The sequence below is a fragment of the Elephas maximus genome, chromosome 6 (assembly GCF_024166365.1).
Source record: "Elephas maximus indicus isolate mEleMax1 chromosome 6, mEleMax1 primary haplotype, whole genome shotgun sequence".
In the NCBI taxonomy this organism is placed as follows: domain Eukaryota; kingdom Metazoa; phylum Chordata; class Mammalia; order Proboscidea; family Elephantidae; genus Elephas; species Elephas maximus.
In genome coordinates, this window is record NC_064824.1 from 77,271,206 (window position 1) to 77,295,611 (window position 24,406).

Consider the following 24,406-nt stretch of genomic DNA (forward strand, 5'->3'; position numbering starts at 1 on the left):
TCCGTCATTCACATAACTTTTGTTATAATTGTTCTATTTTATTATTAGTTATGATTGTTAAATCTATTACTGTGCTTAACTTATAAATTAAACTTTATCATAAGAATGTATGTATAAAACCAAAAACCAAACCTATTGCTGTTGAGTCAATTCCAACTCATTAGCAACCCTACAGGACACAGCAGAACTGCCCCATACGGCTTCCAAGGAGCCCCTGGTGGGTTTGAACTGCCAGACTTTTAGTTAACAGACATAGTTCTTAACCACTACACCACCAGGATTTTATAGGACAAAACATAGTATACATAGGGTTCAGTACTGTCCGTGGTTTCAGGCATCTACAAGGGTCTTGGACCGTACACACCTCAGATAAGGGAGGACTCCTGTAGTCAACTGTATGTGTATGTTTTACATTTCCTTTCCATTTTTGTCTTTTGTTTAGTTTTACGTATTTCCTAATTTTTCCAAAATTATAATGTACTATTTAATAAAGAGCTGCTTTCTTCTACTGGCTCAATTGATGTTAATTACGTACTTAAAATTATTCAAATTAACCTGCAAGAGATCTTTCCTTCCTTATCTCATAGTTATAAACATTTTGTAACTTTAAACTTGGCTTTTCTCTCTGGAGAGCTGTCTTAGTCATCCAGTGTTGCTATAACAGAAATACCTCAAGTGGACGGCTTTAACAAAGGAAAGTTTATTTCCTCACAGTAAAGTAGGCTAAAAGTACAAATTCAGGACATCAGCTCCAGGGGAAGGCTTTCTCTCTCTGTAGGGTCTGGAGGAAGGTCCTTCTCATCAATCTTCCCCTGGACTAGGAGCTTCTCTGCGCAGGGTCCCTGGATCCAAAGGACGATCCTGGCACTGCTTTCTTGGTGGTATGATGTCCCCTTCTCTGCTCGCTTCCCTTTCCTTTTTATCTCTTGAGAGATAAAAGGTGATGCAGGCCACACCCAGGGAAACTCCCTTTACACTGGATCAGGGATGTGATCTGGCAAAGGGTGTTATAATCCCACCCTAATCCTCTTTAACATAAAATTACAATAACAAAATGGAGGGCAACCACACAATACTGGGGATCATGGCTTAACCAAGTTGACATATTATTTTGTGGGGACACAATTCAACCCATGACAATAGCATTTTTTGTGAGACTCAAACATCAGTATTTTTTTAAAGCTCTCCAAATAATATTATTTGAAGGAACTTGAGGCCAAGATCACAAATTCAATTTATGAAATCACTCAGCAACACCTGGGAAATATTTTCAGTGACTTGGAAAATCGGATTGGATGATGATCATGGAAGGTGGTTTTAATATTGAAGTTGAGGAACGTGAACTCTACTACATTAAAACATTGAAGATGGTATTTGTATATAACACTTTCTGTCTGCTTCTCTCCCAGAACATTGAAGATTATTTTTAATTAATGACATTATAAACAATAAATAATCATCTATGAAAATTGTGGAGAATACAGACAACTGAAATACATGAGAAAACCTCTAAGTCAGTGCTTCTCAAATTTTAATGTGAATACAAATCCTCAGGAACTTGTTAAAATGTAGATTGACCCAATAGGTTTGGTGTGGGCGGTGGAGTCTGAGATTCTGCACTTCTAAGAAGCTTCCCAGGTAATCCTGTTGCTGCTGTCTGGCAGCCACACCTTGAATAGGAAGCCTCCTTTAAGCCTATGGTGGCGCAGTGATTAAAAGCCAAGGCTGCTAACCAAAAGTTCAGCAGTTCAAATCCACCAGCCACTCCTTGGAAACACCACGGGGCAGTTCTACTCTGTTCTATAGTGTCACTATGAGACGGAATCAACTTGATGGCAACAGGTTTGGTTTTCTGGTTTAAGCCTTCAGGAGCCCTGGTGGCACAGTGGTTAAGAGCTACGGCTGCTATCTAAAAGATCGGCAATTCAAATCCACCACCCACTCCTTGGCAACCCTATGGAAAGTTTTACTCTGTAATATAGGACTGTATGAGTCAGAATCGACTCAACAGCAATGGATCTGGTTAAGCCTTTAAGATGGAGATTAATAACCTCCCACCCCAAAGAGATCAAGCATCACCTAAAATCATTCACATTCAGATTACAATAGTTTCCTAAATGGTTTTTCCTATATTTAATCTCATTCTCTCCCATTTGAATCATTAACATTGTTTCCTATGTAATCTTTTAAATGTAAATCAGTTTAAGCTACTACTCCACTGGGATGGTGTCTTAGTCATCTAGTGCTGCTGTAACAGTAATACCACAAGTGCCTGGCACTAAAAAATATATATACATTATTTTTTATTTTTTTTAGTAGGCTGGAAGTCCAAATTCAGGGTGTCAGCTCCAGTAGAAGACTTTCTGTCTTTTTCGGCTCTGGAGGATGGTCCTTCTCATCAATCTCCCCCTGGACTAGGAGCTTCTCTGTGCAGGAACCCTGGGTCCAAAGGACATGCTCTGCTCCCAGCACTGCTTTCTTGGTGGTATGAGGTCCCCTACTCTCTGCTCGCTTCCCTTTTCTTTTTTTTTTTTAAGATAAAAGGTGGTACAGGCCACACCCCAGGGAAACTCCCTTTACATTGTTTCAGAGATGTGACCTAAGCAAGGGTGTTACATCTCACCCTAATCCTCTTTAACATAATCTAATACTGCCTCATTAACCACAGGCAGAGGTTAGTATTTACAACACACAGGAAAATTATATCAATCACAAAATGAAGAACAACCATACAACACTGGGAAGCATGGCCTAACTAAGTTGACACATATTTCTGGGGGACACAATTCAATCCACGACAGGTAGTATCTCAAGGCCCATAACATTGGGTCTCAAACCCAAATGCTAACAGGGGCCAGACACATAATGTGAATGAGTGAAGCAGGGTGGGAGGGAAATTAGGTAATAAGGAGTGGTGGGGACTGCGGCAAACTATTTCTAAGGGAACAGCTATTACTGGGCTTCAGCCAAAAGTTACTATGTCTATGTGGAAAGGTAAGCCTGGTATTGCCAGATCTTCCAGGGTTTTTTTTAGAAGAAACAGGAATTCTATTATTTATTTTTTGATAAAACTTCAATATTTTAAAGACTGGCAATGAATTTTTAAAAAAATTCAGATGCTCCAAATTACACAGAGTCTCTGGGAATGGGATCCGTAATTCAGCACTTTTTTTTTAAAGCTCCCAGTAGGTTCCAATGTGCAGTCAAAGTTGAAAATTACTGATCGAAACACTCTCCCCGTGGCACCAACTACAAAGAGCATGATCTGAACCAAGAATTGAAGCTGCAGAAGTATAGCTTGGTTCCTAAAGGCCAAAACAAAACCCACTGCCGTCAAGTTGATTCCAACTCATAGCAACCTTAGAGGACAGAGTACAGCTGCCCCCTAGGGTTTCCAAGAAGCAACTGGCAGCCGAATTTGAACTGTCAACCTTTTGGTTAGCAGCCAAGCTCTTAACCACTGCGCCACCAGGGATCCTTCCTAAAAGTAGTTCTTATATAAACATTATTTCTGATGTGGGGAAAAAGGAATAACTGTGCCTCCTCAAAGAAGATAATGAGGAAGTATTGTTTACATATATCTTAATATACCCTATAACCAACTCTGAGCACCAAAGGCTGGATTTAAGCTTTAGGGCATCAAGTTGATTTACAACACAATCTGAACATCTTTAAGATTCTTAACCAAAGGGTAGTTTATAATCATTCATGTCTGCTATTTCTTTATCTGTTACATATGTAAAAGGAAAATTTTTTCCCAAATTCAGTAAAAGGAAGTATAATTTAATTATCCATAGACAAAGACTGTATTAAAAAATTCTCTACTACACTTATTTTAACACATTCTGAATAAGGTAACCGCATTTATTAACAGATATGAATGTTGCTGTGTTTCTTATCTTGAATGTATTCCAGTATAAAAGGATAGACGTTTTTAAAGTTCATTTAAAAAGAACTCACCAAGTAGACTAACAAGTCACACAGACCAGATCCCTGCTGTTCAATTTACCTGTGGATAGCAGGAACACCTGCTTTCTGTGTCACCAGTTTATAAGAAAACTAAATGTAAATAGTATTGTGGGAAGGAACACGATGAGATCTATGGCTTAATACCATTTAGGCAAAATAAAAACAAGTAACTATATATTTTAGGAATGGGAATATATCTAAAGACACTGAACCCATTAAACTAGGTGCCTGTGAGAATGGGAAATGAGGGGAGGATAGAGAACGAAGGGGAAAATAATAAAATAAACCAAGAGAAAGGCCAAGCCAATAACGATGAATTAAAAAGTCTGTATAACTCCACTCTGAGGGATAAAAAAAAAATTTTAAGGTTTAAATAAAAAACACGTGGATAGATAGATAAGAGGGGACTAAGTGACTACCTAAAGTCTCCAGAGAATCACACAGAGAAACTAAAGAATATTCCTTTTTACTTCACGGTTAAAAGGGTTTAATAAACAGACATGGGCCAACACAGCGCCCTAGAGAGATGCACCACACTGTCCCTCTGCAGCAAAGACCTGAAAAACTAAGCAAGACAGATACAAATGTCAATCCTGCAAACCTGAGCAACAAATGAAGGGATAAAGAACTAGATCAAACACCAAATGGAAGAAGAAACTGATGGAAAACAGAGGAGAGATACAGAGAGAGGAGAGCTACAACTAACATGACACGTCATCATCTTGAAACACAGCCAGCAACAACCCCCAACAGGGAGTATGGGACTGCAACTTCACAGAGTCCCCAACAGGAGACAGAGCAACTGGTATCCAGAGAAACATGCTTTCCGATCCCTCACCCTTCTGGTGAGTAGAAGCAAGAACCCCTCCTAATCCTGGCCGTCCCCATCAACAGGGTCGGTCCACAATATGAGACGCCCGCCTCTGCCCTCCAGTCCTGCCCCACCCCTTCCCACCACATGGCTTTTCTTTCTTTCTTTCTTTTCTTTCTCCCTCCCACCAAGCCCAGTACACCACCTTCTCTCCCCAGCTGGCCCTTGGGTCCGCCCCACCCCCACTCACCAGCCCCCACCACAGTGCCATTTTTTCCTCTTTCTTTTCCTTCTCATTCCCACCTAGCCCAGTACACCACCTTCCCTTCCTTCCCACTGGTGCTTGGGTCTGTCCCACCCCCACTTGCCAGCCCCACCATGCCATTTTTGTTTTTTTATCATTCTTCCTTTTCATTCTCTCTCCAACCTAGTCCTGCATGGCACCTTCGCCCTATTTCCACTGGCCCCTGCTGCATCGCCATGGCTAGACAGCCAGCGGCTCTCCACCCCCTTGAGTCTGCCCTACTCCTACCCATCGGCTCCTGCCATCCTGTCATTTTTTTTTCTTTCTCTTCTTTCTCCCTCCCATTAAGCCCTATAGCCACCTCCCCTCTCTGCCCACTGGCCCCCAGATCTGTCCTTCCCCCACTCATCAGCCCCCACCAGGTTGCCATCTTTTCCTCCTTCTTCCTTTTCTTTCTCCCTCCCACCAAGCCCCATATGACACCTCCTCCCCTTTCCCGCCAGCTCCCACTGTGCCACTGCAGAAGGAGAGTCACTGGCCCATTGCCACCTCAGGTCTGCCCTGTCCCTAACTCCTGGTTCCTGCTGTGCCATATTTTTTTTCTTTTTCTTTCACTTCTTTCTCCCTCCCACCAAGTCCCATACTCCACCTCCTTTCCTCTCCATCAGCCCAAGTCCACTCTGCCCTCCTTCGTTGACCCCCCACTGCACCACCATATTTTTTTGTCTTTTTTCTTCCTTACTTTTCATTCTCCCTCCCACCTAGCCCCATACATCATCTCCTCCCCTTCCCACTGACCCCTATCACACTGCCATGGCTAGAGTGTCCATAGAGCTCAGGCTCAATGCCACACCAAGCCTGCACTCCCTCTCCCCTCCTTCCACTCAACTAGCTGCTGAATGGTGGGAAGGGAGCCTGTACCACTCACCATCCAACACCCCCACCCATCTGGCGAGGAGCTCTGAATGCTTCAACACAGCCAGACCAACATCAGGAAGCAGACAGTGCCTGCTGAGTCCACTCTCAGCCACTTTGTGAAACCAGCATACAGCGAAGTGGGCTCGCCCTGACTGATGCTGCCCTGCCCACCTGGATAAGGTGGTGAGAGCTAGTGTGCCCACAGTTGAGCAAGCAACAAAGCATGCTCAGACTGCTCACCCTGACATATGAAAACAAAATAAAAAAGCAGTACAAAAAAAAAAATGGACATACAATCAATAAAGAAAATAATACCTTAATGTCACAGAGACAGCAAAAAGTATCAAAACATATAAAAAAGCAGAAAAGGTGGCTCCAGCAAGTGAAGAAAATAAAGAATCAGATGGCCTTCTGGTAGAAGGAAAGGCTTTGAAACTACCTGATATGGAATTCAAAAGGCTAATATTTAGGGCTCTCCAAGAGATTGGGAAAGACAGCAAGCAAAACACAGCCAAAATCAAGGGAAAAATCGATAAAATCATGGAAAACACAGACAAAACCAACAAAAACATAGCCAAAAAATCAAGGAAAACACAGACAACGCAAAAAGAGAATTCAGAAAAATAATACAAGAAGAAAACATCAATAAATAAACAATTAGAAATCATACAAAAACAGCAACTAGAAATCCAAAAGATAAAACTTCAGAAATGGACAGCTCAACAAAAAGTGTTAAGGGTAAATTTAAACAATGGAAGACAGAATTAGCGAGACGGAAGACAAATGCATGGACGTCACTTTGTTTGAGGAAAAATCAGAGGAAAAATGATGAAAACCTAAGAATTATGTAGGATGCAACCAAGAGCAAATATTTGCATGTGATCACAGTTCCAGAGCAGGGGGAGAAAATGGAAAACACAGAGAAGATTGTGGAAGATTTACTGACAGAAAACTTCCCAAATATTATGAAAGACAAAAAGTTGACCATCCAAGAAGCTTACCGAATCCCATATGGGACAGACCCCCCAAAGAAAGTCACCAAGACATATTAAAATCACACTTGGCAAAACCAAAGAAAACGAAAGAATTCTGAGAGCAGCCAGAGAAAAATGAAAAGTCACTTACAAAAGAGAAACAAGCTCTGATTACTAAGTTCTGATTACTCGGTAGAAACTATGCAGGCAATGGGATGACACCCATAAAACCTCAAAAGAAAAAAAAACTGCCAAGAATAATATAGCCTGAAAAACTCTCTGTCTAATATGATGGCAAAATTTGGGCATTTCCAGATAAACAGAAATTAAGGGAATCTGTAAAAACCAAACTTACAAGGAATATTAAAGGAAGTCCTTTGGTTAGAGAGAACCAACAATATCTGACAAGAATTGGAGTCTAGGATACAGGACAGCATCAGCCAGATACCAACGTAAGTAACCAACTCCACTGCAACTGAGTTGATTCCAACTCATAGCAGCCCTACAGGACAGCACAGAACTTCCCCATGGGGTTTTCAAAGAGCAGCTGGTGGATTCAAACTACTGAATTTTTGGTTAGCAGCCAGGTTCTTAACTACTGTGCCACCAGGGCTTCAACCTAGGTAAAGGACTCTCAATTGTAAAACAAAGCTAAGAAATTAAAACGGGGAAACAGACATGTCAATCTGTAAATGACAACGTCAAAACAATAAAAAGGGGAATAGTGCAGCTATAAAACTATCAAATGGAGAAGAAGTCAAGGCAATAAGAAGTAATAAAATGCTGGTTCAAACTTACAAAGATAAGGGTAAATATCAAGGTAATCACACAAAGAAAGTTAACAAACCTACTCATCAGAATAAAAAAGAACAAAAACATAAAGTCTCAGTAAACTCAAAATCTATAATAACAAAGAATAAAAAAGAAAGTCCACAAACAAAAGTAACTCAGCATAGGAAAGAGAAACAAAGAAAATGTGAACACCACAAAAAAAAAAAAAAAAGCACAACAATATGACAGCAATAAACTCATACCTATCGATAATCACACTTAATGTAAATGACTTAAATCCACCTGTATAGAGTGGCAGAATGGATAAAAAAGCACAACCCATCAATATGCTTTCTACAATAGAGACACCTTAGACACAAAAAAATAAATATATTAAAAATCAAAAGATGAAAAAAATGTATCAATGAAACAGTAACCAAAAAAGGGCAGGAGTGGCAATACTAATCTCAGATAAAATAGACTTTAAGGCAAAATCAGCCCAAAAAGACAACGAAGGGCCTTATATAATGATTAAAGGGAAAATCCACCAAGAAAACACAACCTTAATAAATATCTATACATCCAGTAACAGAGCTCCAAAATACATAAGGCGAACTCTAACAGCTCTGAAAAGAGAAACTGACAGTTTCACAATGACAGTAGGAGACTTCAACACACCACTCTCAGTAAAGGACAGAACACATAGGGAGAAACCCAACAAAGATACAGAAGATCTAAAGGCCACAATCAGCCAACTTGGCCTCAAAGACACATATAGAACACTCCACCCAACGGCAGCAAAGTATACATTTTTTTCCAGTGCACATGCAACATTATCCAGAGCAGGCCACTTTTTACGCCACAAAGAAATCCTCAATAAAATCCAAAATACAGAAATAATAGAAAGCATTCTCTCTGATCACAATGCCATAAAAACAGGTGTTAGTAACAGGAACAGCAAGGAAAAAAAATCAAATACATGGAAACTGAATAACACTTTGCTTAAAAACAACTGGGTAATAGAAGAAATCAAAGAGGGAATTAAAAAAATTCATAGAATTAAGTGAGAATGAAAACACATCATACCAAAACCTTTGGGACACAGCAAACGCAGTGCTCAGAGGTCAGTTTATATCAAAAATGCACACATCAAAAAAGAAGAATGGGCCAAAATAAAAAATGAGCCCTACAATTTGAACAAATACAAAGAAAACAGCAAAAGAAGCTCACAAGCACCAGAAGAAAGGAGAGAGTAAACATTAGAGCAAAAATAAATGAAAGAGAAAACAAAAAAAACATAGAATCAATAAAACCAAAAGTTGGTTCTTTGAAAGGAACAACAAAAGCGACAAACCACTGGCCAAAATAACAAAAGAAAAACAGGAGAGGACACAAATAACCCAAATAAGAAATGAGACGGGGAATATTACAACAGACCTGACTGAAATAGAAAGGATCATAACAGAGTACTATGAAAAATTACACTCCAACTAATTTGAGGGCCTAGAGGAAATGGACAAATTTCTAGAAACACATTATCTAAACTAACACAAGTTGAAATAAAACAGAACCATAACAAGAGCAGAGATTGAAGAGGTAATAGAAAAAAATTCCCAACAAAAAAAAAAGCCTCGTCTGGATGGCTTCACCGGAGAATTCTACCAAACATTCAGAGAAGAGATCACACCAGTATTACTCAAACTATTTCAGAGCATAGAAAAGGAAAGAATACTCCTGAATTCATCCTATGAAGTCAGTATAACCCTGATACCAAAGCCAGGCAAAGACAATGCACACACACACACACAAAAAAAAAGAAAATTAAAGACCAGTATCTCTCACGAGTATAGATGCAAAAAAATTCTCAATAAAATTCTAGCCAACAGAATTCAGCATCACATCAAAAAAAGAATACACCATGACCAAGTAGGATTAATGCCAGGTATGCAAGGATGGTTCAACATTAGAAAATCAATCAACGCAATCTACCATAAATAGATCAAAAGAAAACAATCACATGATCATCTCAATAGACACAGAAAAGGCATTTGATAAAGTCCAACATCCATTCCTGCTAAAAAACTCTCAATAAAATAGAAACAGAATGGAAATTCTCAACATAATAAACGACATCTATATAAAACCAACAGTCGACATCATGCTCAACAGAGAGAGGCTGAAAGCATTCCCCGTAAGAACAGGAACAAGACAAGGATGCCCTTTATCACCACTCCTATTTAACATTGTTCTGGAAGTCCTAGTTAGAGCAATAAAGCAACACAAAGAAATAAAGGCCATCCAAATTGGAAAGGAAGAAGTAAAAGTAGCCCTATTCTCAGATAATATAATACTATTCATAAAGAACTCCAAAAATTCGACAAGAGAACTACTGGAACTAATTAAAAAAATTCATACAAGACATACAAAATCAGTTGGATTCCTAAACACCAACAAATAGAACTTCAAAAAGGAATCAGGAAAACAATACCATTTATAATAACCCCTAAAAAGTTAAAATCCAAAAAACCAAACACCCGTTGCCATTGTGTTGATTTCGATCATAACAGAGTAGAACTGTCCCATAAGGTTTCCAAGGAGCAGCTGGTGGATTTGAACTGCTCATCTTTTGGTTAGCAGCCAAGCTGTTAACTACTGTGCCACCAGGGCTCCAAAAAATAAAATACTTAGAAATAAATCTAACCAGGGACATAAAAGGCCTATACAAAAACAAAACAAAACAAAAAACTACAGAACACTACTGCAAGAAACCAAAAGAGACCTACATAAATGGAAAAACATACCATGCTTACGGATAGGAAGACTCAACATTGTGAAAATGTCAATCCTACCCAAAGCAATCTACACATATAATGCAATCCTGATCCAAATATCAACAGCATTCTTTAACAAGATGGAAAAACTAATCACTAATTTTATACAGAAAGAGACCCCCGGATATGCAAAGCATTATTAAAGAAAACGAACAAAGTAGGAGGCCTTGCACCACCTGAAATCAGAACCTACTATACAGCCATGAAAATAAAAACAGGCTGGTACTCGTACAATGACAGACACATAGACCAACGGAACAGAATTGAGAACCCGGATGTAAATCTATCCACCCATGGTCAGGTGATCTTTGACAAGGACCAAAGTTCATTAAATGGAAAAAAGATAGTCTTTTTAACAAATGGTACTGGCAAAACTGAATGTCCATCTGTGAAAAATTAAACAGGACCCATACCTCATACCATACACAAAAACTAACACAAAATGGATAAAAGACCTAAATATAAAGCCTAAAATGACAGAGATCATGGAAGAAAAAATAGTGACAATGCTAAGGGCCCTAATAAATTAGTGGATTGTATAAATCCAATACAATCCACTAATTTACAATGCACAAACACCAGAAGAGAAACTAGATAACTGGGAGCTAATTTAACACATAAAAAAAATTTAACACATATGCTCATCAATAGACTTCACCAAAAGAATAAAAAGAGAACCTACTGATTGGGAAAAAATTTTGGCTATGACATAACTGACAAGAGTCTAATCTCTAAAATCTATAGAATACTTCAACACCTCAACAACAAAAAGACAAATAATCCAATTAAAAAATGGGCAAAGGATATGAATGGATACATGAGAAAAAGCTCACTATCACTGGCGATGTGAAAACTGCAAATCAAAACTACAACATGATACCATTTCACTCAGACATTACTGGTACTAACAAAAAAAATAAACGCTGGAGAGGCTGCAGAAGATTGTGACTCTTACGCATTTCTGGTGGAAATGTAAAATGGTACAATCACTATGAAAAACCATATGTCACCTCATTAAAAAGCTAGTAATAGAAATACCACATAATCCAGCAATCCTACTCAGAGGAATATATCCTAGAGAAATAAAAGCCATCAGGAATAAACATATGCATACCCATGCTCACTGCAGCATTATTCACAACAGCAAAAAGACTGAAACAACCTAAGTGCCATCAACAGATGAATGAATAAACGAATTGTGGTACATACACACAATGGAATACTACACAATGGTAAAAAAACAATGATGAATCTGTGAAACATCGCACAACATGGATGAATCTGGAGGGCATTATGCTGAGTGAAGTAAGTCAATCACAAAAGGACAAATATTGAGACCACAATTGTAAAAACTCATGAAAAGGTTTACACACAAAAAGAAACAATCTTTGATGGTTACAAGGGAGGGGAGGGATGGGAATGAAAGAACACTAACTAGATAACAGATAAGTAGTAACTGGTGAAGGGAAAGACAGTGCACAATACTGGGGAAGCCAGCACAACTTGACCAAGGAAAGGTCATGGAAGTTCCATGGACACATCCAAACTCCCTGAGGGACAGAATTACTGGGCTGAGGGCTAGGGACCATGGTCTTGGGGGACATCTAGCTCAATTGGCATAACACTTTATTTATTTATTTATTTTCTTAATTTTTTTTTTAGGTGAAAGTTTACAAATCAAGTCAGTCTCTCATACAAAAAGTTATACACACCTTGCTGTGTATTCCTTCCTGCCCTCCTCTTAAAGAGATAGTACATTCCTCCTCTCCACCCTGTATTCCCTGTGTCCATTCAACCGGCTCCTGTCCCCCTCTTCCTTCCTATCTTGCCACCAGACAGGAGTTGCCCACATAGTCTCAAGTGTCTACTTGAGCCAAGAAGCTCACTCCTCACCAGTATCATTGTATATATCAGTCTAATTCCTGTCTCTAGAGTTGGCTTTGGGAATGGTTCCAACCTTGGGCCATCAACGGGTCCAGGGACCATGACCGTCAGGGTCCCTCCAGTCTCAGTCCGACCATTACGCCTGGTCTTTTTGTGAGAATTTGAGATCTGCATCCCACTGTTCTCCTGCTCCATGGCATAACATATTGTATAAAGAAAACATTCTACATTCTACTTTGGTGAATAGCATCTGGAGGTTTAAAAGCTTGTGAGTGGCCATCTAACATACTCCACTGATCTCACCTCATCTGCAAGAGACAAGAATGAAGAAAACCACAGACACAAGGGAAAGATTAGTCCAAAGGACTAACGGACCACAAGTACCACAGCCTCCACCAGACTAAGTTCAGCATAACTAGATGGTGGCTGGCTACCACCACCGACTGCTCTGACAGGAATCACAACAGAGGGTCTCAGACAGAGCTGGAGAAAAACACAGAACAAAATTCTAGCTCCCCCCCCCAAAAAGAAGACTTATTGGTCTGACAGAGACTGGAGAAACTCTGAGAATGTGGCCCCCGAACTCACTTTTAACTCAGTAATGAAGTCACTCCTAAGAGTCACCCTTCAGCCAAAGATTAGACAGGCCCATAAAACAAAACGAATGGGCACACTAGCCCAGGGGCAAGGACAAGAAGGCAGGAGGTGACAGGAAAGCTGGTAACGGGGAATCCAAGGTACAGAAGGGGGAGTGATGACATGTTGTGAGGGTGCCAAGCAACATCAGGAAACAGTATGTGTATTGTTTAATGAGAAACTAAAATGCTCATTTAAAATACAATTTAAAAGCGGGGGCAGATATTGTGTGAGACCACTACTATAAAAACCCAAGAAAAGGTTTAAATGCAGAGAAAAACAATCTTTGATGGGAGGGCAGGGGAAGGAGAGGAAATCACTAACTAGACAGTAGATAAGTGTTAACTTTGGTGAAGTGAAAGACAGCTTACAATATAGCGGAAGTCGGCACATAGAATACTATGACCACGGGAAAGTCACAGAAGCTTCCTAAATACACCCAAACATCTTCAGAGACTGTGTTACTGGGGCTGAGGGCTGGCGACCATAGTCTCAGGGGACATCTAGGTCAACTGGCATAACACAGTTCATAAAAAAAATGTTCTACATCCTGCTTTGGTGGTAGTGTCTCATGTCTTAAAAGCTTGCAAGTGGCCATCTAAGATGGTCCCATGCCATCCGGAACAAAGAAGAATGAAAGAAAACAAAGGAACAAGGAAAATATTAGTTCAAAGGACTAGTGGACCACATGAACCACACCCTTCACCAGCCTGAGCCAAGAAGAACTAAATGGTGCCCGGCTGCCACCACTAACCTCTATGACAGGGATCACGATAGCGGGACTTGGACAGAGCGGGAGAAAAATGTAGAACAAAATTAAAATTCACAAAAAAACCTGGACTTATTGGTCTGACAGAGACTGGAGGAATGCCCAAGACTATGGACCCAGGACATTCTGCTAATTCAGAACTAAAGCTACTCCAGTAGTCCATCTTTCAGACAAGATTAGACAGGCGTATAAAACAAACAGTAACACACGTGTGCAATGTGCTTCTTAGTTCAATCAAATGTAAGAGACCAAATGGGCAACACCTGCCCAAAAGTAAAGAGGAGAAGGTAGAAAGGGGCAGGAAAACTGGAGGAATGGGCATGGGGATCCCAGGATGTAAAGGGAAAATGGGAGAGTGCTGATACATTGTGGTGACTGCAACCAATGTCACAAAACAATTTGTATATAAATTTCTGAACGAGAAACTAATTTGTGCTGTCAACTTTTACCTAAAGCACAGTAAAGTTAAAAATAAACAGACACGGATCAAGCATCCTTTTATGCCAGGCACTGTACTAGGCCCTGGATATACTAAGATGAGTAAGACACTGTCTCTGCTTTCAGGAAATGTTGCTAATCTTCTAGCCCCAGCCTTATTCCTCTCAGCCAGATCTGAAAAAGTGCTTTTTACATTGATGCTGCTTTAAATATAGCAAGTATAGATGATATTGCAAATATAAATTCTGCTTCCCTTACATGACCTAAACATTAGAAGAAAGCTTTGAGATCTTCTAGGCCCATCTCCCACTTATTCAGGAATCTCTTCTACTTCCCAATCTGTGAAGTTTACTTCCCCACAATGGGTGTAATGACCACCGACTACTATCGTTTCTTCCCTATAGAATAACAGCAGATAAGTATATTGCTTCTGAGACAAATCCCCACAGTCTTCTCTTCACTGGGTTAAACATTATTAAGGCCTTTAACTCTTTCTCACAGACGAACTGGGCTGATTGCTGTTTTGCCTTATTCTGGAATGTCCACTCCCTCCTAACCAAGCACTCACATCCCATCTATCCGATCAAACCCCAACCCTTATGGAAGTGGTCCTGGATCACCCCAGAACAGAATGCAATGCCACTCCCTCTTCTGCATTTACCCTGGTGGAGTCTCTCTCAAGCACTATGATCCAAGGACCCCTCTTCCTCAAATACCACTTATCTTGCCAATGGACTGTCTAGTCTCCCAAATTGATGGCAAGCATTTAAAAAAGTTTTTTTTTTGACTTGTTAGAAAATGTTTCTATTAACAAGTTGTTTTCGTTTTCATCTCCATTTGTTTCATCTAATGTAAACAGTCATTAAATACTTTAGCGATCTCTCAAGATGCTACTGAGATTGAAGCTCCATAGGCCAGCTCAGAGTTTGGAAGGAAAATCTTACAACAGAAAGAAGGCTTCAGAGGAAGAAATCAAACAGGAATCCTCACCAAAGAAAATACTTAAAAACATTTTTTTTTTCTTTTTATTCTCAAGGGTGCTATAGAGAAATAGGGTTGTCTCAGTTTTCAAAAAATGTTCAGCTCCAAAATTACGGAGCACGTCGGACAATACTCTGCTTCCAGAGGAGATCTATAACTGGTTCCTGAGTAGTTTAGAGCTCTGAAAGAAAGCAGGATCAACTAGTCTGGAGCATAATGTTTATTAGGAATTCCTTTTTTTAAAAAAGAAAACCAGTATTTGCTTGGAGGCCCATATGGCTTAGCTTCTACATGTAAACGAAATGTGTAACCTCCATTTTGAATTCATATAAAAGAGAATTTTGAAGCTAAAGGATATTAGGTTGCATAGGAAAATATTTATGATATTCTTTTAAGTGAGGGAAAAAAGCTTGACTCCAGTGCTGTGTGTTTCCAGGCTTGTATATGGAAAGACTGAAAGGAAATGCACAAAAATATGAATAATGGTTATTTTGTGGTTGAACTATTAAGGGTAACTTTATTTTCCTTTTGCACATTCCATACAACTACAAGTGGTTGGCCAGCTGTTAGTCATTACACCTTGCAAAACTGAGAAATTATTTGCGGTTTTGAAATTTTCTATGAAGAACGTAATAAAATATACATTAAGAATTCCGTCTGCAACTTCGGCAGAATGATGAAAAGAGTATCTTCAGGTCTTTCTGTTTATGCACATCAGAGGTTCAAATGTGAACTGTAAGCTACAACAGAAACTGTGCCCTAAAAAAAAAAAAACCAAACCCACTGCTGTGGAGTTGATTCCGACTCATAGAGACCCTATCGGACAGAGTAGAACTGCCCCACAGGGTTTCCAAGGAGCCCTTGTTAGATCCCAACTGCTGACCTTTTGGTTAGCAGCCACAGCTCTTAACCACTACGCCACCAGGGTTTCCAAAACTGTGCCCTAATAGAGCCGAAGTCACACATCAGCAACTATTCTATACCAAACTGTCCTCGGGACTTGTGAGAAACCACTATAACTCCACAGTTAAAATAACTATAACCCCAAGGTATGTCTAAATTAAATGAATATTCTGTTTTTGTTTGTTTGCTTTAAAGGAAGTAACCATCCTATACAATTCAGGTCATCTCTTGAGTTTAGCATTTGGAAATTCTGATAGAATTTTTACTGACAAAACCTGAAGCTGACACACACAGAAAAACAAACATGAACAAACAAAAAAAAAAACTCAACTTCCTAAGCAGACAGACCAAATGCTGAACTTAAAAACTATTCAGTCATTACTGGGTTAACTGCACCTTTTTCAATCAGTCAAATATTCAACAAACCACTTTGAACACTCATTGCACACTGCTGTGTTCAAAGAGAAGAAACTAAAAAGGCAAAACAAAAAAACGCACATGATTCCTATGAGGAGATATTAGTTTAGTAAATGCAATCTACTGCCTCCCCTCCCTAATTTCCATCCCCACAAACATGTGGATGTCTATGGTGTGTCTTGTCTATTTTCAACCACTGACTAGTAGTGTTTGGTCCACTGTTCTCCAGAGCTTCATGATTTAGATCTTCCTTAAACTATCAACCACCCAAGATATTAGTAATAAAAAACCTATAAGACTTGGTAGTGATTAAAGTATTCACCATTCCCACTCAATCTACTGGGAACGGACTCCCCACTTCCCCCCACCCCTTTTGCAGACAATATGGAACATCTATTAAGAACTCTGGAAGGTATTTATAGACTTATTTATAGAAACAATGGAAAGGAGCAACTGCAACACAGCTGCTCTGCTCCTGCTGCTTTAAGCACTTCATGGTTCCATTCTGGTATCTTCCATAGGCTTACATGAGGTTGGCTAGCTGTCAGCCATTAACTTCTTGCAAAACAGAAATCCTCTTAAGTAGGCTGGAGGATGTGGTAAACAGAATAATGCCCTTTCCCGGGCAAAGATGTCCACTTCCAAATCCCCAGATCTGTGAATATGTGACTTTATATTCTAAAGGAATTTTGCAGATGTAATTTAAGGATCTTGGGACAGGGGAATTATCCTGCATTCCTCGGCTTGGTGGCTTCTGCTTCCCTCTTCAAATCTAGTAGCATGGTATCTTCCAACCTCTGAGTTCTCTTTCATCTCTATTTCTGTTTGCCTCTATTGTCATATTACCTTTTACTGTGATCAAAGCCAAGGAACGCAGGAGGCCTCCAGAAACTAGCAAAGGCCAGGAAATAGATTCTCCCCTAGAGCCTCCAGAAGGAATCAGCTCACCCTGAATTTATCGCCGTAAGACCCATTTTGGACTTCTAACCTCCAGAAATGTAAGACGATAATTTTGTGTTGCTGGAAGTCGCTAAACATGTGGCAATTTGTTACGGCAACAACGGAAAACTAACACAGAAGACGAGCATCAAACTATACCTGGAGCCGGGTTGGGCTGGCAGCAGGGCGCCCAGGAGGCCGCCAGGCCCATTGCGCCTGTGGAGGCGCCCCTTGCGGAGGAGGATGGAGGGCGGCAGAGCAGAGGAGGCGCAGAGCAGAGAAAGAGGCGCAGAGCAGAGAAAGAGGCGCAGAGCAGAGAAAGAGGCGCAGAGCAGAGAAAGAGGCGCAGAGCAGAGAAAGAGGCGCAGAGCAGAGAAAGAGGCGCAGAGCAGAGAAAGAGGCGCAGAGCAGAGAAAGAGGCGCAGAGCAGAGAAAGAGGCGCAGAGCAGAGAAAGAGGCGCAGAGCAGAGAAAGAGGCACAGAGAAACAAAGAGGCGCAGAGGAGGAGGCGCGGGGTGGGCGGGGGGTGACCCGAGCGCCGAGCCCGCGGAGCCCAACAGCCGGAACAGGGGAGATGGAAATCTAAGAGTAAATAGCCCTTTCATTAACAGTGTTGAGATGGAGAAAGAACTTTGAATGAAAGGATATGGTCCTTTTAGAGGAAGAGATGGATGGCAAACCCACGGCGTCGCTGCTCCTCAACAAGCTGGGGAACTACAGCCACCCGAGCCGCCGCAGCTTGCTGAGGGCGGAGGAGAAGGAGGCCAAAGCGCCGCCCAGCTGCCGGTTGGCTGCTGCTTTCCCTGCCACACGTGCAGGGAGGCTTTCGCCTGGCCCAGAACCTTCTGGCGGCGGCAACCTTAGAGCTACGAGACCGCTTCTAAACTGTCTGCAGGCACCCTTACCTCAGGGTTTATAATCAAATTAAATCCTCAGTCTTTTCAGGAGGGCTCGGTGGACACCGTATTTTCCCGATTCTCTGTCTTCCTCACCTACGTTTACGGCCCCTCAGGGGGAATCTGTACCCGTGTTGGAAGCTGTGTTTTCCCAAAACTGGTTCTGAGTGTAAGAGGGAGACGTCTATTCTCTCAGTTGTGCATACCCTGCCCTGTCCTCTCTCCATTTAGAGGGAAAGCTTAGGCCAGAAGATGCAGCCAGAAAGAGCAGGGACGGAGAAGCCTAGCTGTAAGCAGGAGCTGGCCCAAGGTGCTGGGACATGGACTCCAAGTGCTGCCAGGGCCCAGGAAAGCACCTCCACGCAGCCCTGAGTGGTCACAGCTGGACAGGACCTCCTCAGGGGCCGCCCTTCGGACCCCTCCATCTTAAAAAAAAAATGGTTTTATTGAGATATTATTCACATATCATACAATTCACCCATTTAAAGCGTACAAATCAATGATTTTTATTGTATTCCCAGACTTGCCAGTACCATGGTCAATTTTAGAACATTTTCACCACCCCACAAAGAAACTCTATACCCTTTAGCTATCACCTCCCCACCCCAGCACTAAGGAACCGCTGATCACTGTTCTACTCTCTGTGAGTGGAGTTCCCCGCTCTGGATGTTTCTCGAAGCAAACTCTTCCTCCCCCGCTTTTTCTTTCTTTTTTTTTTTTTTTTAAATCAGCCTACTGATTAAAAGACAGACTTAGGAAGGGATCTCATTCCTAACTCGCGGACTGCCTGTCCAGCCTGCTGCTGTTTCCCTGGGAGTTTTATTTCTAGGACTTGGTCCTAACAAACGGACAGAGCTGCACCTACAGATTCTCATGGGAGGATGTTCTTTGGGAGGTTTTCTGTAAGAGTCAAAACGTGGAAGCCTTCTCAAAATCCCACAGTGGGGGCGACGGGATCACTGTCATTATCAGGCGGGTCCTTGACAGAACACCTGAGCTCCAAGAAAATGTTCATACATGAAGACCCCAGGGCAATTTCAGAAAAAAAAAAAAATCATATGTATACAGATTGGTTGTCTCTTTATGGGAGAATTAGGGATGGTTCTTATTTTCTTCTTCCTTCCTTTTTCTTTTTAAAATTTCTTGTAATAACTAGGGATTTAAAATCAGAAGATACATTTTTAATTAAAAATTATTTTAAACTAAAAAAAAAATCTATACCTGGAAATAATGAAAGTGATAGCATAGTGAGGCCTCAGTGTATAAAAACAACAATAATAATAATTTTAAAGAAAGCTAGCAGAGTGTAGTATTTAAAAGTTGAGTCCTGGAGTTAGGCAAGACCTGGAATCAAATTCCAAATCTGCCACTGACAATGGGTATTACATTGGCCAAGTTACTTCACATTTTCAAACCTCTGATTTTTGTTTGTTTTGATTTGTAAAACGGGAAAAATAATACCTACCCCTTAGGTGTTTTGTGAGATTAATTTAGGTAATGCACTGAATATGCTCAGGGCCTGGCACAGTGACTATTCAGAAAAAGATAGTTGTTATTGTTGTTTTAGAAGTTGTTTTAGTTATTATTAGTCTAGAAGCTCAGTCACTGGGCAGTGACGTCAGCTAATGTTACCAGAATCTTTTCCATGTATATCGTGGATTGATCAAAGTGAGGTATTCTGGTTGTCCTCTAAATCACCCCTAAAAAACATTTGAGAGAAGACCATGCACTTTTCAATGATTTCTGAATGTGTCTAATGTGTCTCTTACCTTTGCTTTAATCATCAGTTCCTTATGCTTACGAATTAGCTCCTCATTGTCTGAAAGTGATGAACCTAGATGTTGTTGTTGTAAGCCTCTTATGGTTTTCTGAAACCAACAAGTCACCTAGGTAAGAATCAACAAAGCAAGGTCAAATTTCAAATGATCAGAGTAAGTGAGTAAAAAATCAGAAATACTTCCTTAACCTTTCAAAACTTAAGCTACAGGCAGTCCCTAAGTTATGAACATCTGACTTATGGACAACTCGTACTTAAGAATGGCCTGCCATAAAGCCTATTATATTAAAAAATTGAGTTAAAAATATACAATGATTCATAATAACGAACACACACTACTTTTGACACTCATGAAAACATTGTACAGTTTGAAAGTGTTTAAGTGTTTTATATGCATAGAAAGGTAAAATATATACTATATACTAAGAAAAACATTTGACTAATGCTAAATAAGAACCATATGTATCCGTTCCGACTTACCTACAAATTCGACTTAAAGACAGACTTAGGAAGGGATCTCATTCCTGACTCGGGGACTGCCTGTACCTAAATTTCTCTTTATATGTACTCATTTTGTGTACTAAATTAATAAATATAAAATCAGGTTTTCATTTTTTCTTCATTTAAACCTCTACATGCTTGAGAGGAAAGAGAAAGTAATCTCAGAAAAGTATGAAAATGATTTATTGGTTGAGTAAAACAGATTCCCACACAGTCCATAAATGATGCGTTCTTTTAGGATACACGTCTTCTTTCCTGGATAAGAATATGAATCTGAATATAGTTACATAGACCCATATGAAGATATTAAACAGCATATGTAGAAGTATATTTTTACTGTAAAAAGATAGTGTAAAAATATTGCTGGAAATCCATGTTCAGAAAATAAATGGAGACGTTATTAAAATTCCATTGGCATCGTAAATGGCTCAGGGCATGACTCACATTCATTTAGACTAGATTTACAATATATGTCATACACAATGTTAAAACAACAAAAAGCAAAGACTTGAAAGAAGCTGTACATCTTTAAATGATGATATGACTTGACTTGGGACTGATGACACGAGCCTCCGAATGCAGATTTTTTACCCCAGTTAAAGGAAGAAACTTTAAGTTTTACTCTCAAGTCCCGTACATGATTTATCCTCATGATCCCATCATAGCTACTGATTCTTAAGAACCTGCTACAAGCGAGACAGTGTGCTAGTTACTTTTCAGGCATTATTATGGGTTGAATTGTGTCCCTCCAAAAAATATGTTCAAGTTTTAACCACTGGTACTTGTGACTGTGACCCTATGGAAATAGGGTCTTTATAGATGCAATTAAAGTTAACATAAGGTCATACTGGAATAGGGTGGGTCCTAATCCAATATAACTAGTGTACTTATAAAAAGAGGAGAGGAGAGACAGAGACAGAGAGACACAGAAGGAAGACACCCATGTGAAGATGAAGGCCGATATTGGAGTTATACTGCCACAAGCCAAGGAACACCTGGGGCTATGAGAAGCTGGAAAGGCAAGAAAGGATCTTCCCCTAGAATGTTCAGAGAGAGCATATTCCTGCCAACACCTTGAATTCAAATTTCTAGCCTCTTAGAACTGTGAGAGAATAAATTTCTGTTTCAAAGCACCCCATTTGTGGTACTTTGTTACAGCAGCCCTGGGAAATTAATACAGTCATCATCTATTTCTCTTAACAACTCATTTTAGGGACAATGTAACTGAGCTTCAGAGAGGTTAATAGCTTATCTAGTGAAAGCAGTAAGTGATGGACAAAGGACTCATCACCAAGTATACATGATTCCAAAGCCCACGCCTTCTCCACTGCACCCTATTGCCATGCTTGGGTAGCCTAAAGTCCTACAGCCCTGTCATTAGCAGGCAATGACTTCAAGCCTGAAAATGGATTCTGGCAGCCCATTCAAAATGGTGGGGACTGCCACCCAAAAAACCCATTGTTGTCAAGTCAATTCTGACTCATAGTGGCCCTATAGAACAGAATAGAACTGCTCCCATAGGGTTTCCAAGGAGTGCCTGGTGGATTCAAACTGCCGACCTTTTGGTTAGCAGCCATAGCTTTTAACCGCTATACCACCAGAGATTGCCACAGGCTTGTACTATGTCTTTCTCCAGCCTAGACTGTCTTGCCTGGGACAGCCTTGAGATTTCTGGAAATCTTATAAAGTGGAAAAATGAGTGACGCAGGTGGCTAAGGAGAAAGCTAGGTTATGCCTGAAGCTCCACACAATGAATCCACGCCACACATGAACACAATGCCACTACACAGGTGTCAGAGTTAGGGAGTCACCTAGAAGAGGACGTATGTAGGGATGATATCACAAAGCTGATAATGAGATAAAAAGGTCTGCACCAACTCTTAGCATTTTCCAGAATAGGCAATAAAATATGGGGCAAAAGGATTTCTCCAGCTTTCTACTAATTGGAAATCTTTGTTAAACAGGATTTCAGCCTATCATCAGTTCAAAGAAAAGCCTAATGATGATCCTGTAACCATTTTCATGTGAGGTACTCCTCCTTTTTGTTCAGAATATTTGGTAATCTATGTGTAATACAGATATTATCTAGCCAGTCCCCTTATCTAAAGTATTGTGTTTATGTATTTACAATTATTTGAAGACAGTTTATCTTTCTGGTATCCCAATTAGAACTAGATGATATGTATAAGGTGCCTTAGGTAAAACCCACAGAGAATATTTTTATTATCAAGAGCTATAAAATTTATCCATTAATGTACAGAATTTTTATAAAACAAAATAATTTCTCACAAAAGATGCAGTGAGCACATACAAAAGCCCAACTAGAAGAATTATTTAAGAATTTCACCAAAGTAAAGTGGATCAGGAATATACTAACCTTCAGAGATCATTTATTTTATTAACTAGTGGGAATAAGTGTTATTCATTCTTAGCAGGAGGAACCCAGAAATCTCAAGAATGCTTTGGATAGTTCATATAGAGTCTGAGTGAATGAAAAATGAGTATAAACAGGTGTTCACTAATCTCTAAAAACAGATGAGAAGCCTGAACCCTCAGATAACCCTATTAAATTTTATGAGTCAAAGACTTGCAATCTAACATATGCCAGCAGTAATGAAGGCTGGGAAGGAGTTGGCTGTTTTGATTTTTTAAGGTTTACTGACCTCATCCCCTAGATTTGGCAAATACTATTTCAACCCTCAAAAGACACTATTCTTGCAAGGGAATATACATATTTCCTCAAGAGCTATGTTGATAATCATTATATCCTAGTCACATACCTGCCTGTTAAAGCATAATGATTCTCTAAAAACAAAAAACCCAGTGCCACCGAGTCGATTCCGACTCATAGCGACCCTGTAAGACAGGGTAGAACTGTCCTATGGAGTTTCCAAGGAGCACCTGGTGGATTCGAACTGCTGACCCTTTGGTTAGCAGCCTTAGCACTTAACCACTAAGCTGCCAGGGTTTCCAATGCTCTCTAGAGTTATACATTTTTACTACCAGATACACCCTGGAAAGGAACACAAAAACAAGTTGGCATAAAACTCAGAAGTAAGTGGATGATGGTGAGGGTGTGACATCTCACTATGAGGCATTCACACATATGAGCAGCCTCTGCGATCAGATTTACCATGTGTGCTGTGGGATGCACGCAGAGTAGGCTCTCAGATCCTCTGATGCTAAAAGTAAGACGCCCTAAATAACTGAGATCATGTCAACCGTAATACTCTGCCACCCGGTAAATCAGTCATTGCATCCAGCAAGTAGCTACTGTAGACAGCTGCATAGATATTCCAAGTGCACTTTTTATAAGCTTTTAAATTATATCAGCTGCTGTCCAAAAACCAGTGTGGTAAATCAGTAAATGATGCATCCTGGCATTTCTGTAGAACATGGTCCCTACAAAAAGATGAAAACAGGAGTCAAGGATTGGGAAGATGACGAAAGGAAGGAAGGACAAAAAGCATTCAGAGTATCTGCTAGAAATCAGTTCTGGGCAATGAAGGATTAAGAGGGAATGAGAACAATTTTCCTCTCTCTTCCCAGTTCCTACCTTTCAGCTTGACTTGAGTAATAATGTATATGGTCATCCCACCAGTTTGGCATGATATGACATTATAAGTACTGAGTACCTAAGGGAGTTAGAACTAATGCAGAGAAGGATTGGGACAGATCTGTTTGGGGAGGTATTTACCAAAGAGTAAAAGAAGATTTTGAGAAAGATAAGCCAGCAAAGATACAAGG

At 40.2% G+C, this 24,406-nt stretch overlaps 1 protein-coding gene across 2 annotated transcripts in view; it reads right to left on the reverse strand.

The window, feature by feature from the left end:
• The window catches only part of CCDC141 (coiled-coil domain containing 141), a 233,348-nt gene that overhangs the window by 124,480 nt on the left and 84,462 nt on the right, over positions 1–24,406 (reverse strand). For both annotated transcript variants that reach the window (XM_049887559.1, XM_049887558.1), the window contains one exon: positions 20,151–20,267. In XM_049887559.1, coding sequence (XP_049743516.1) covers positions 20,151–20,267 — 117 coding nt within the window. The remainder of the gene's footprint in view (positions 1–20,150; positions 20,268–24,406) is intronic.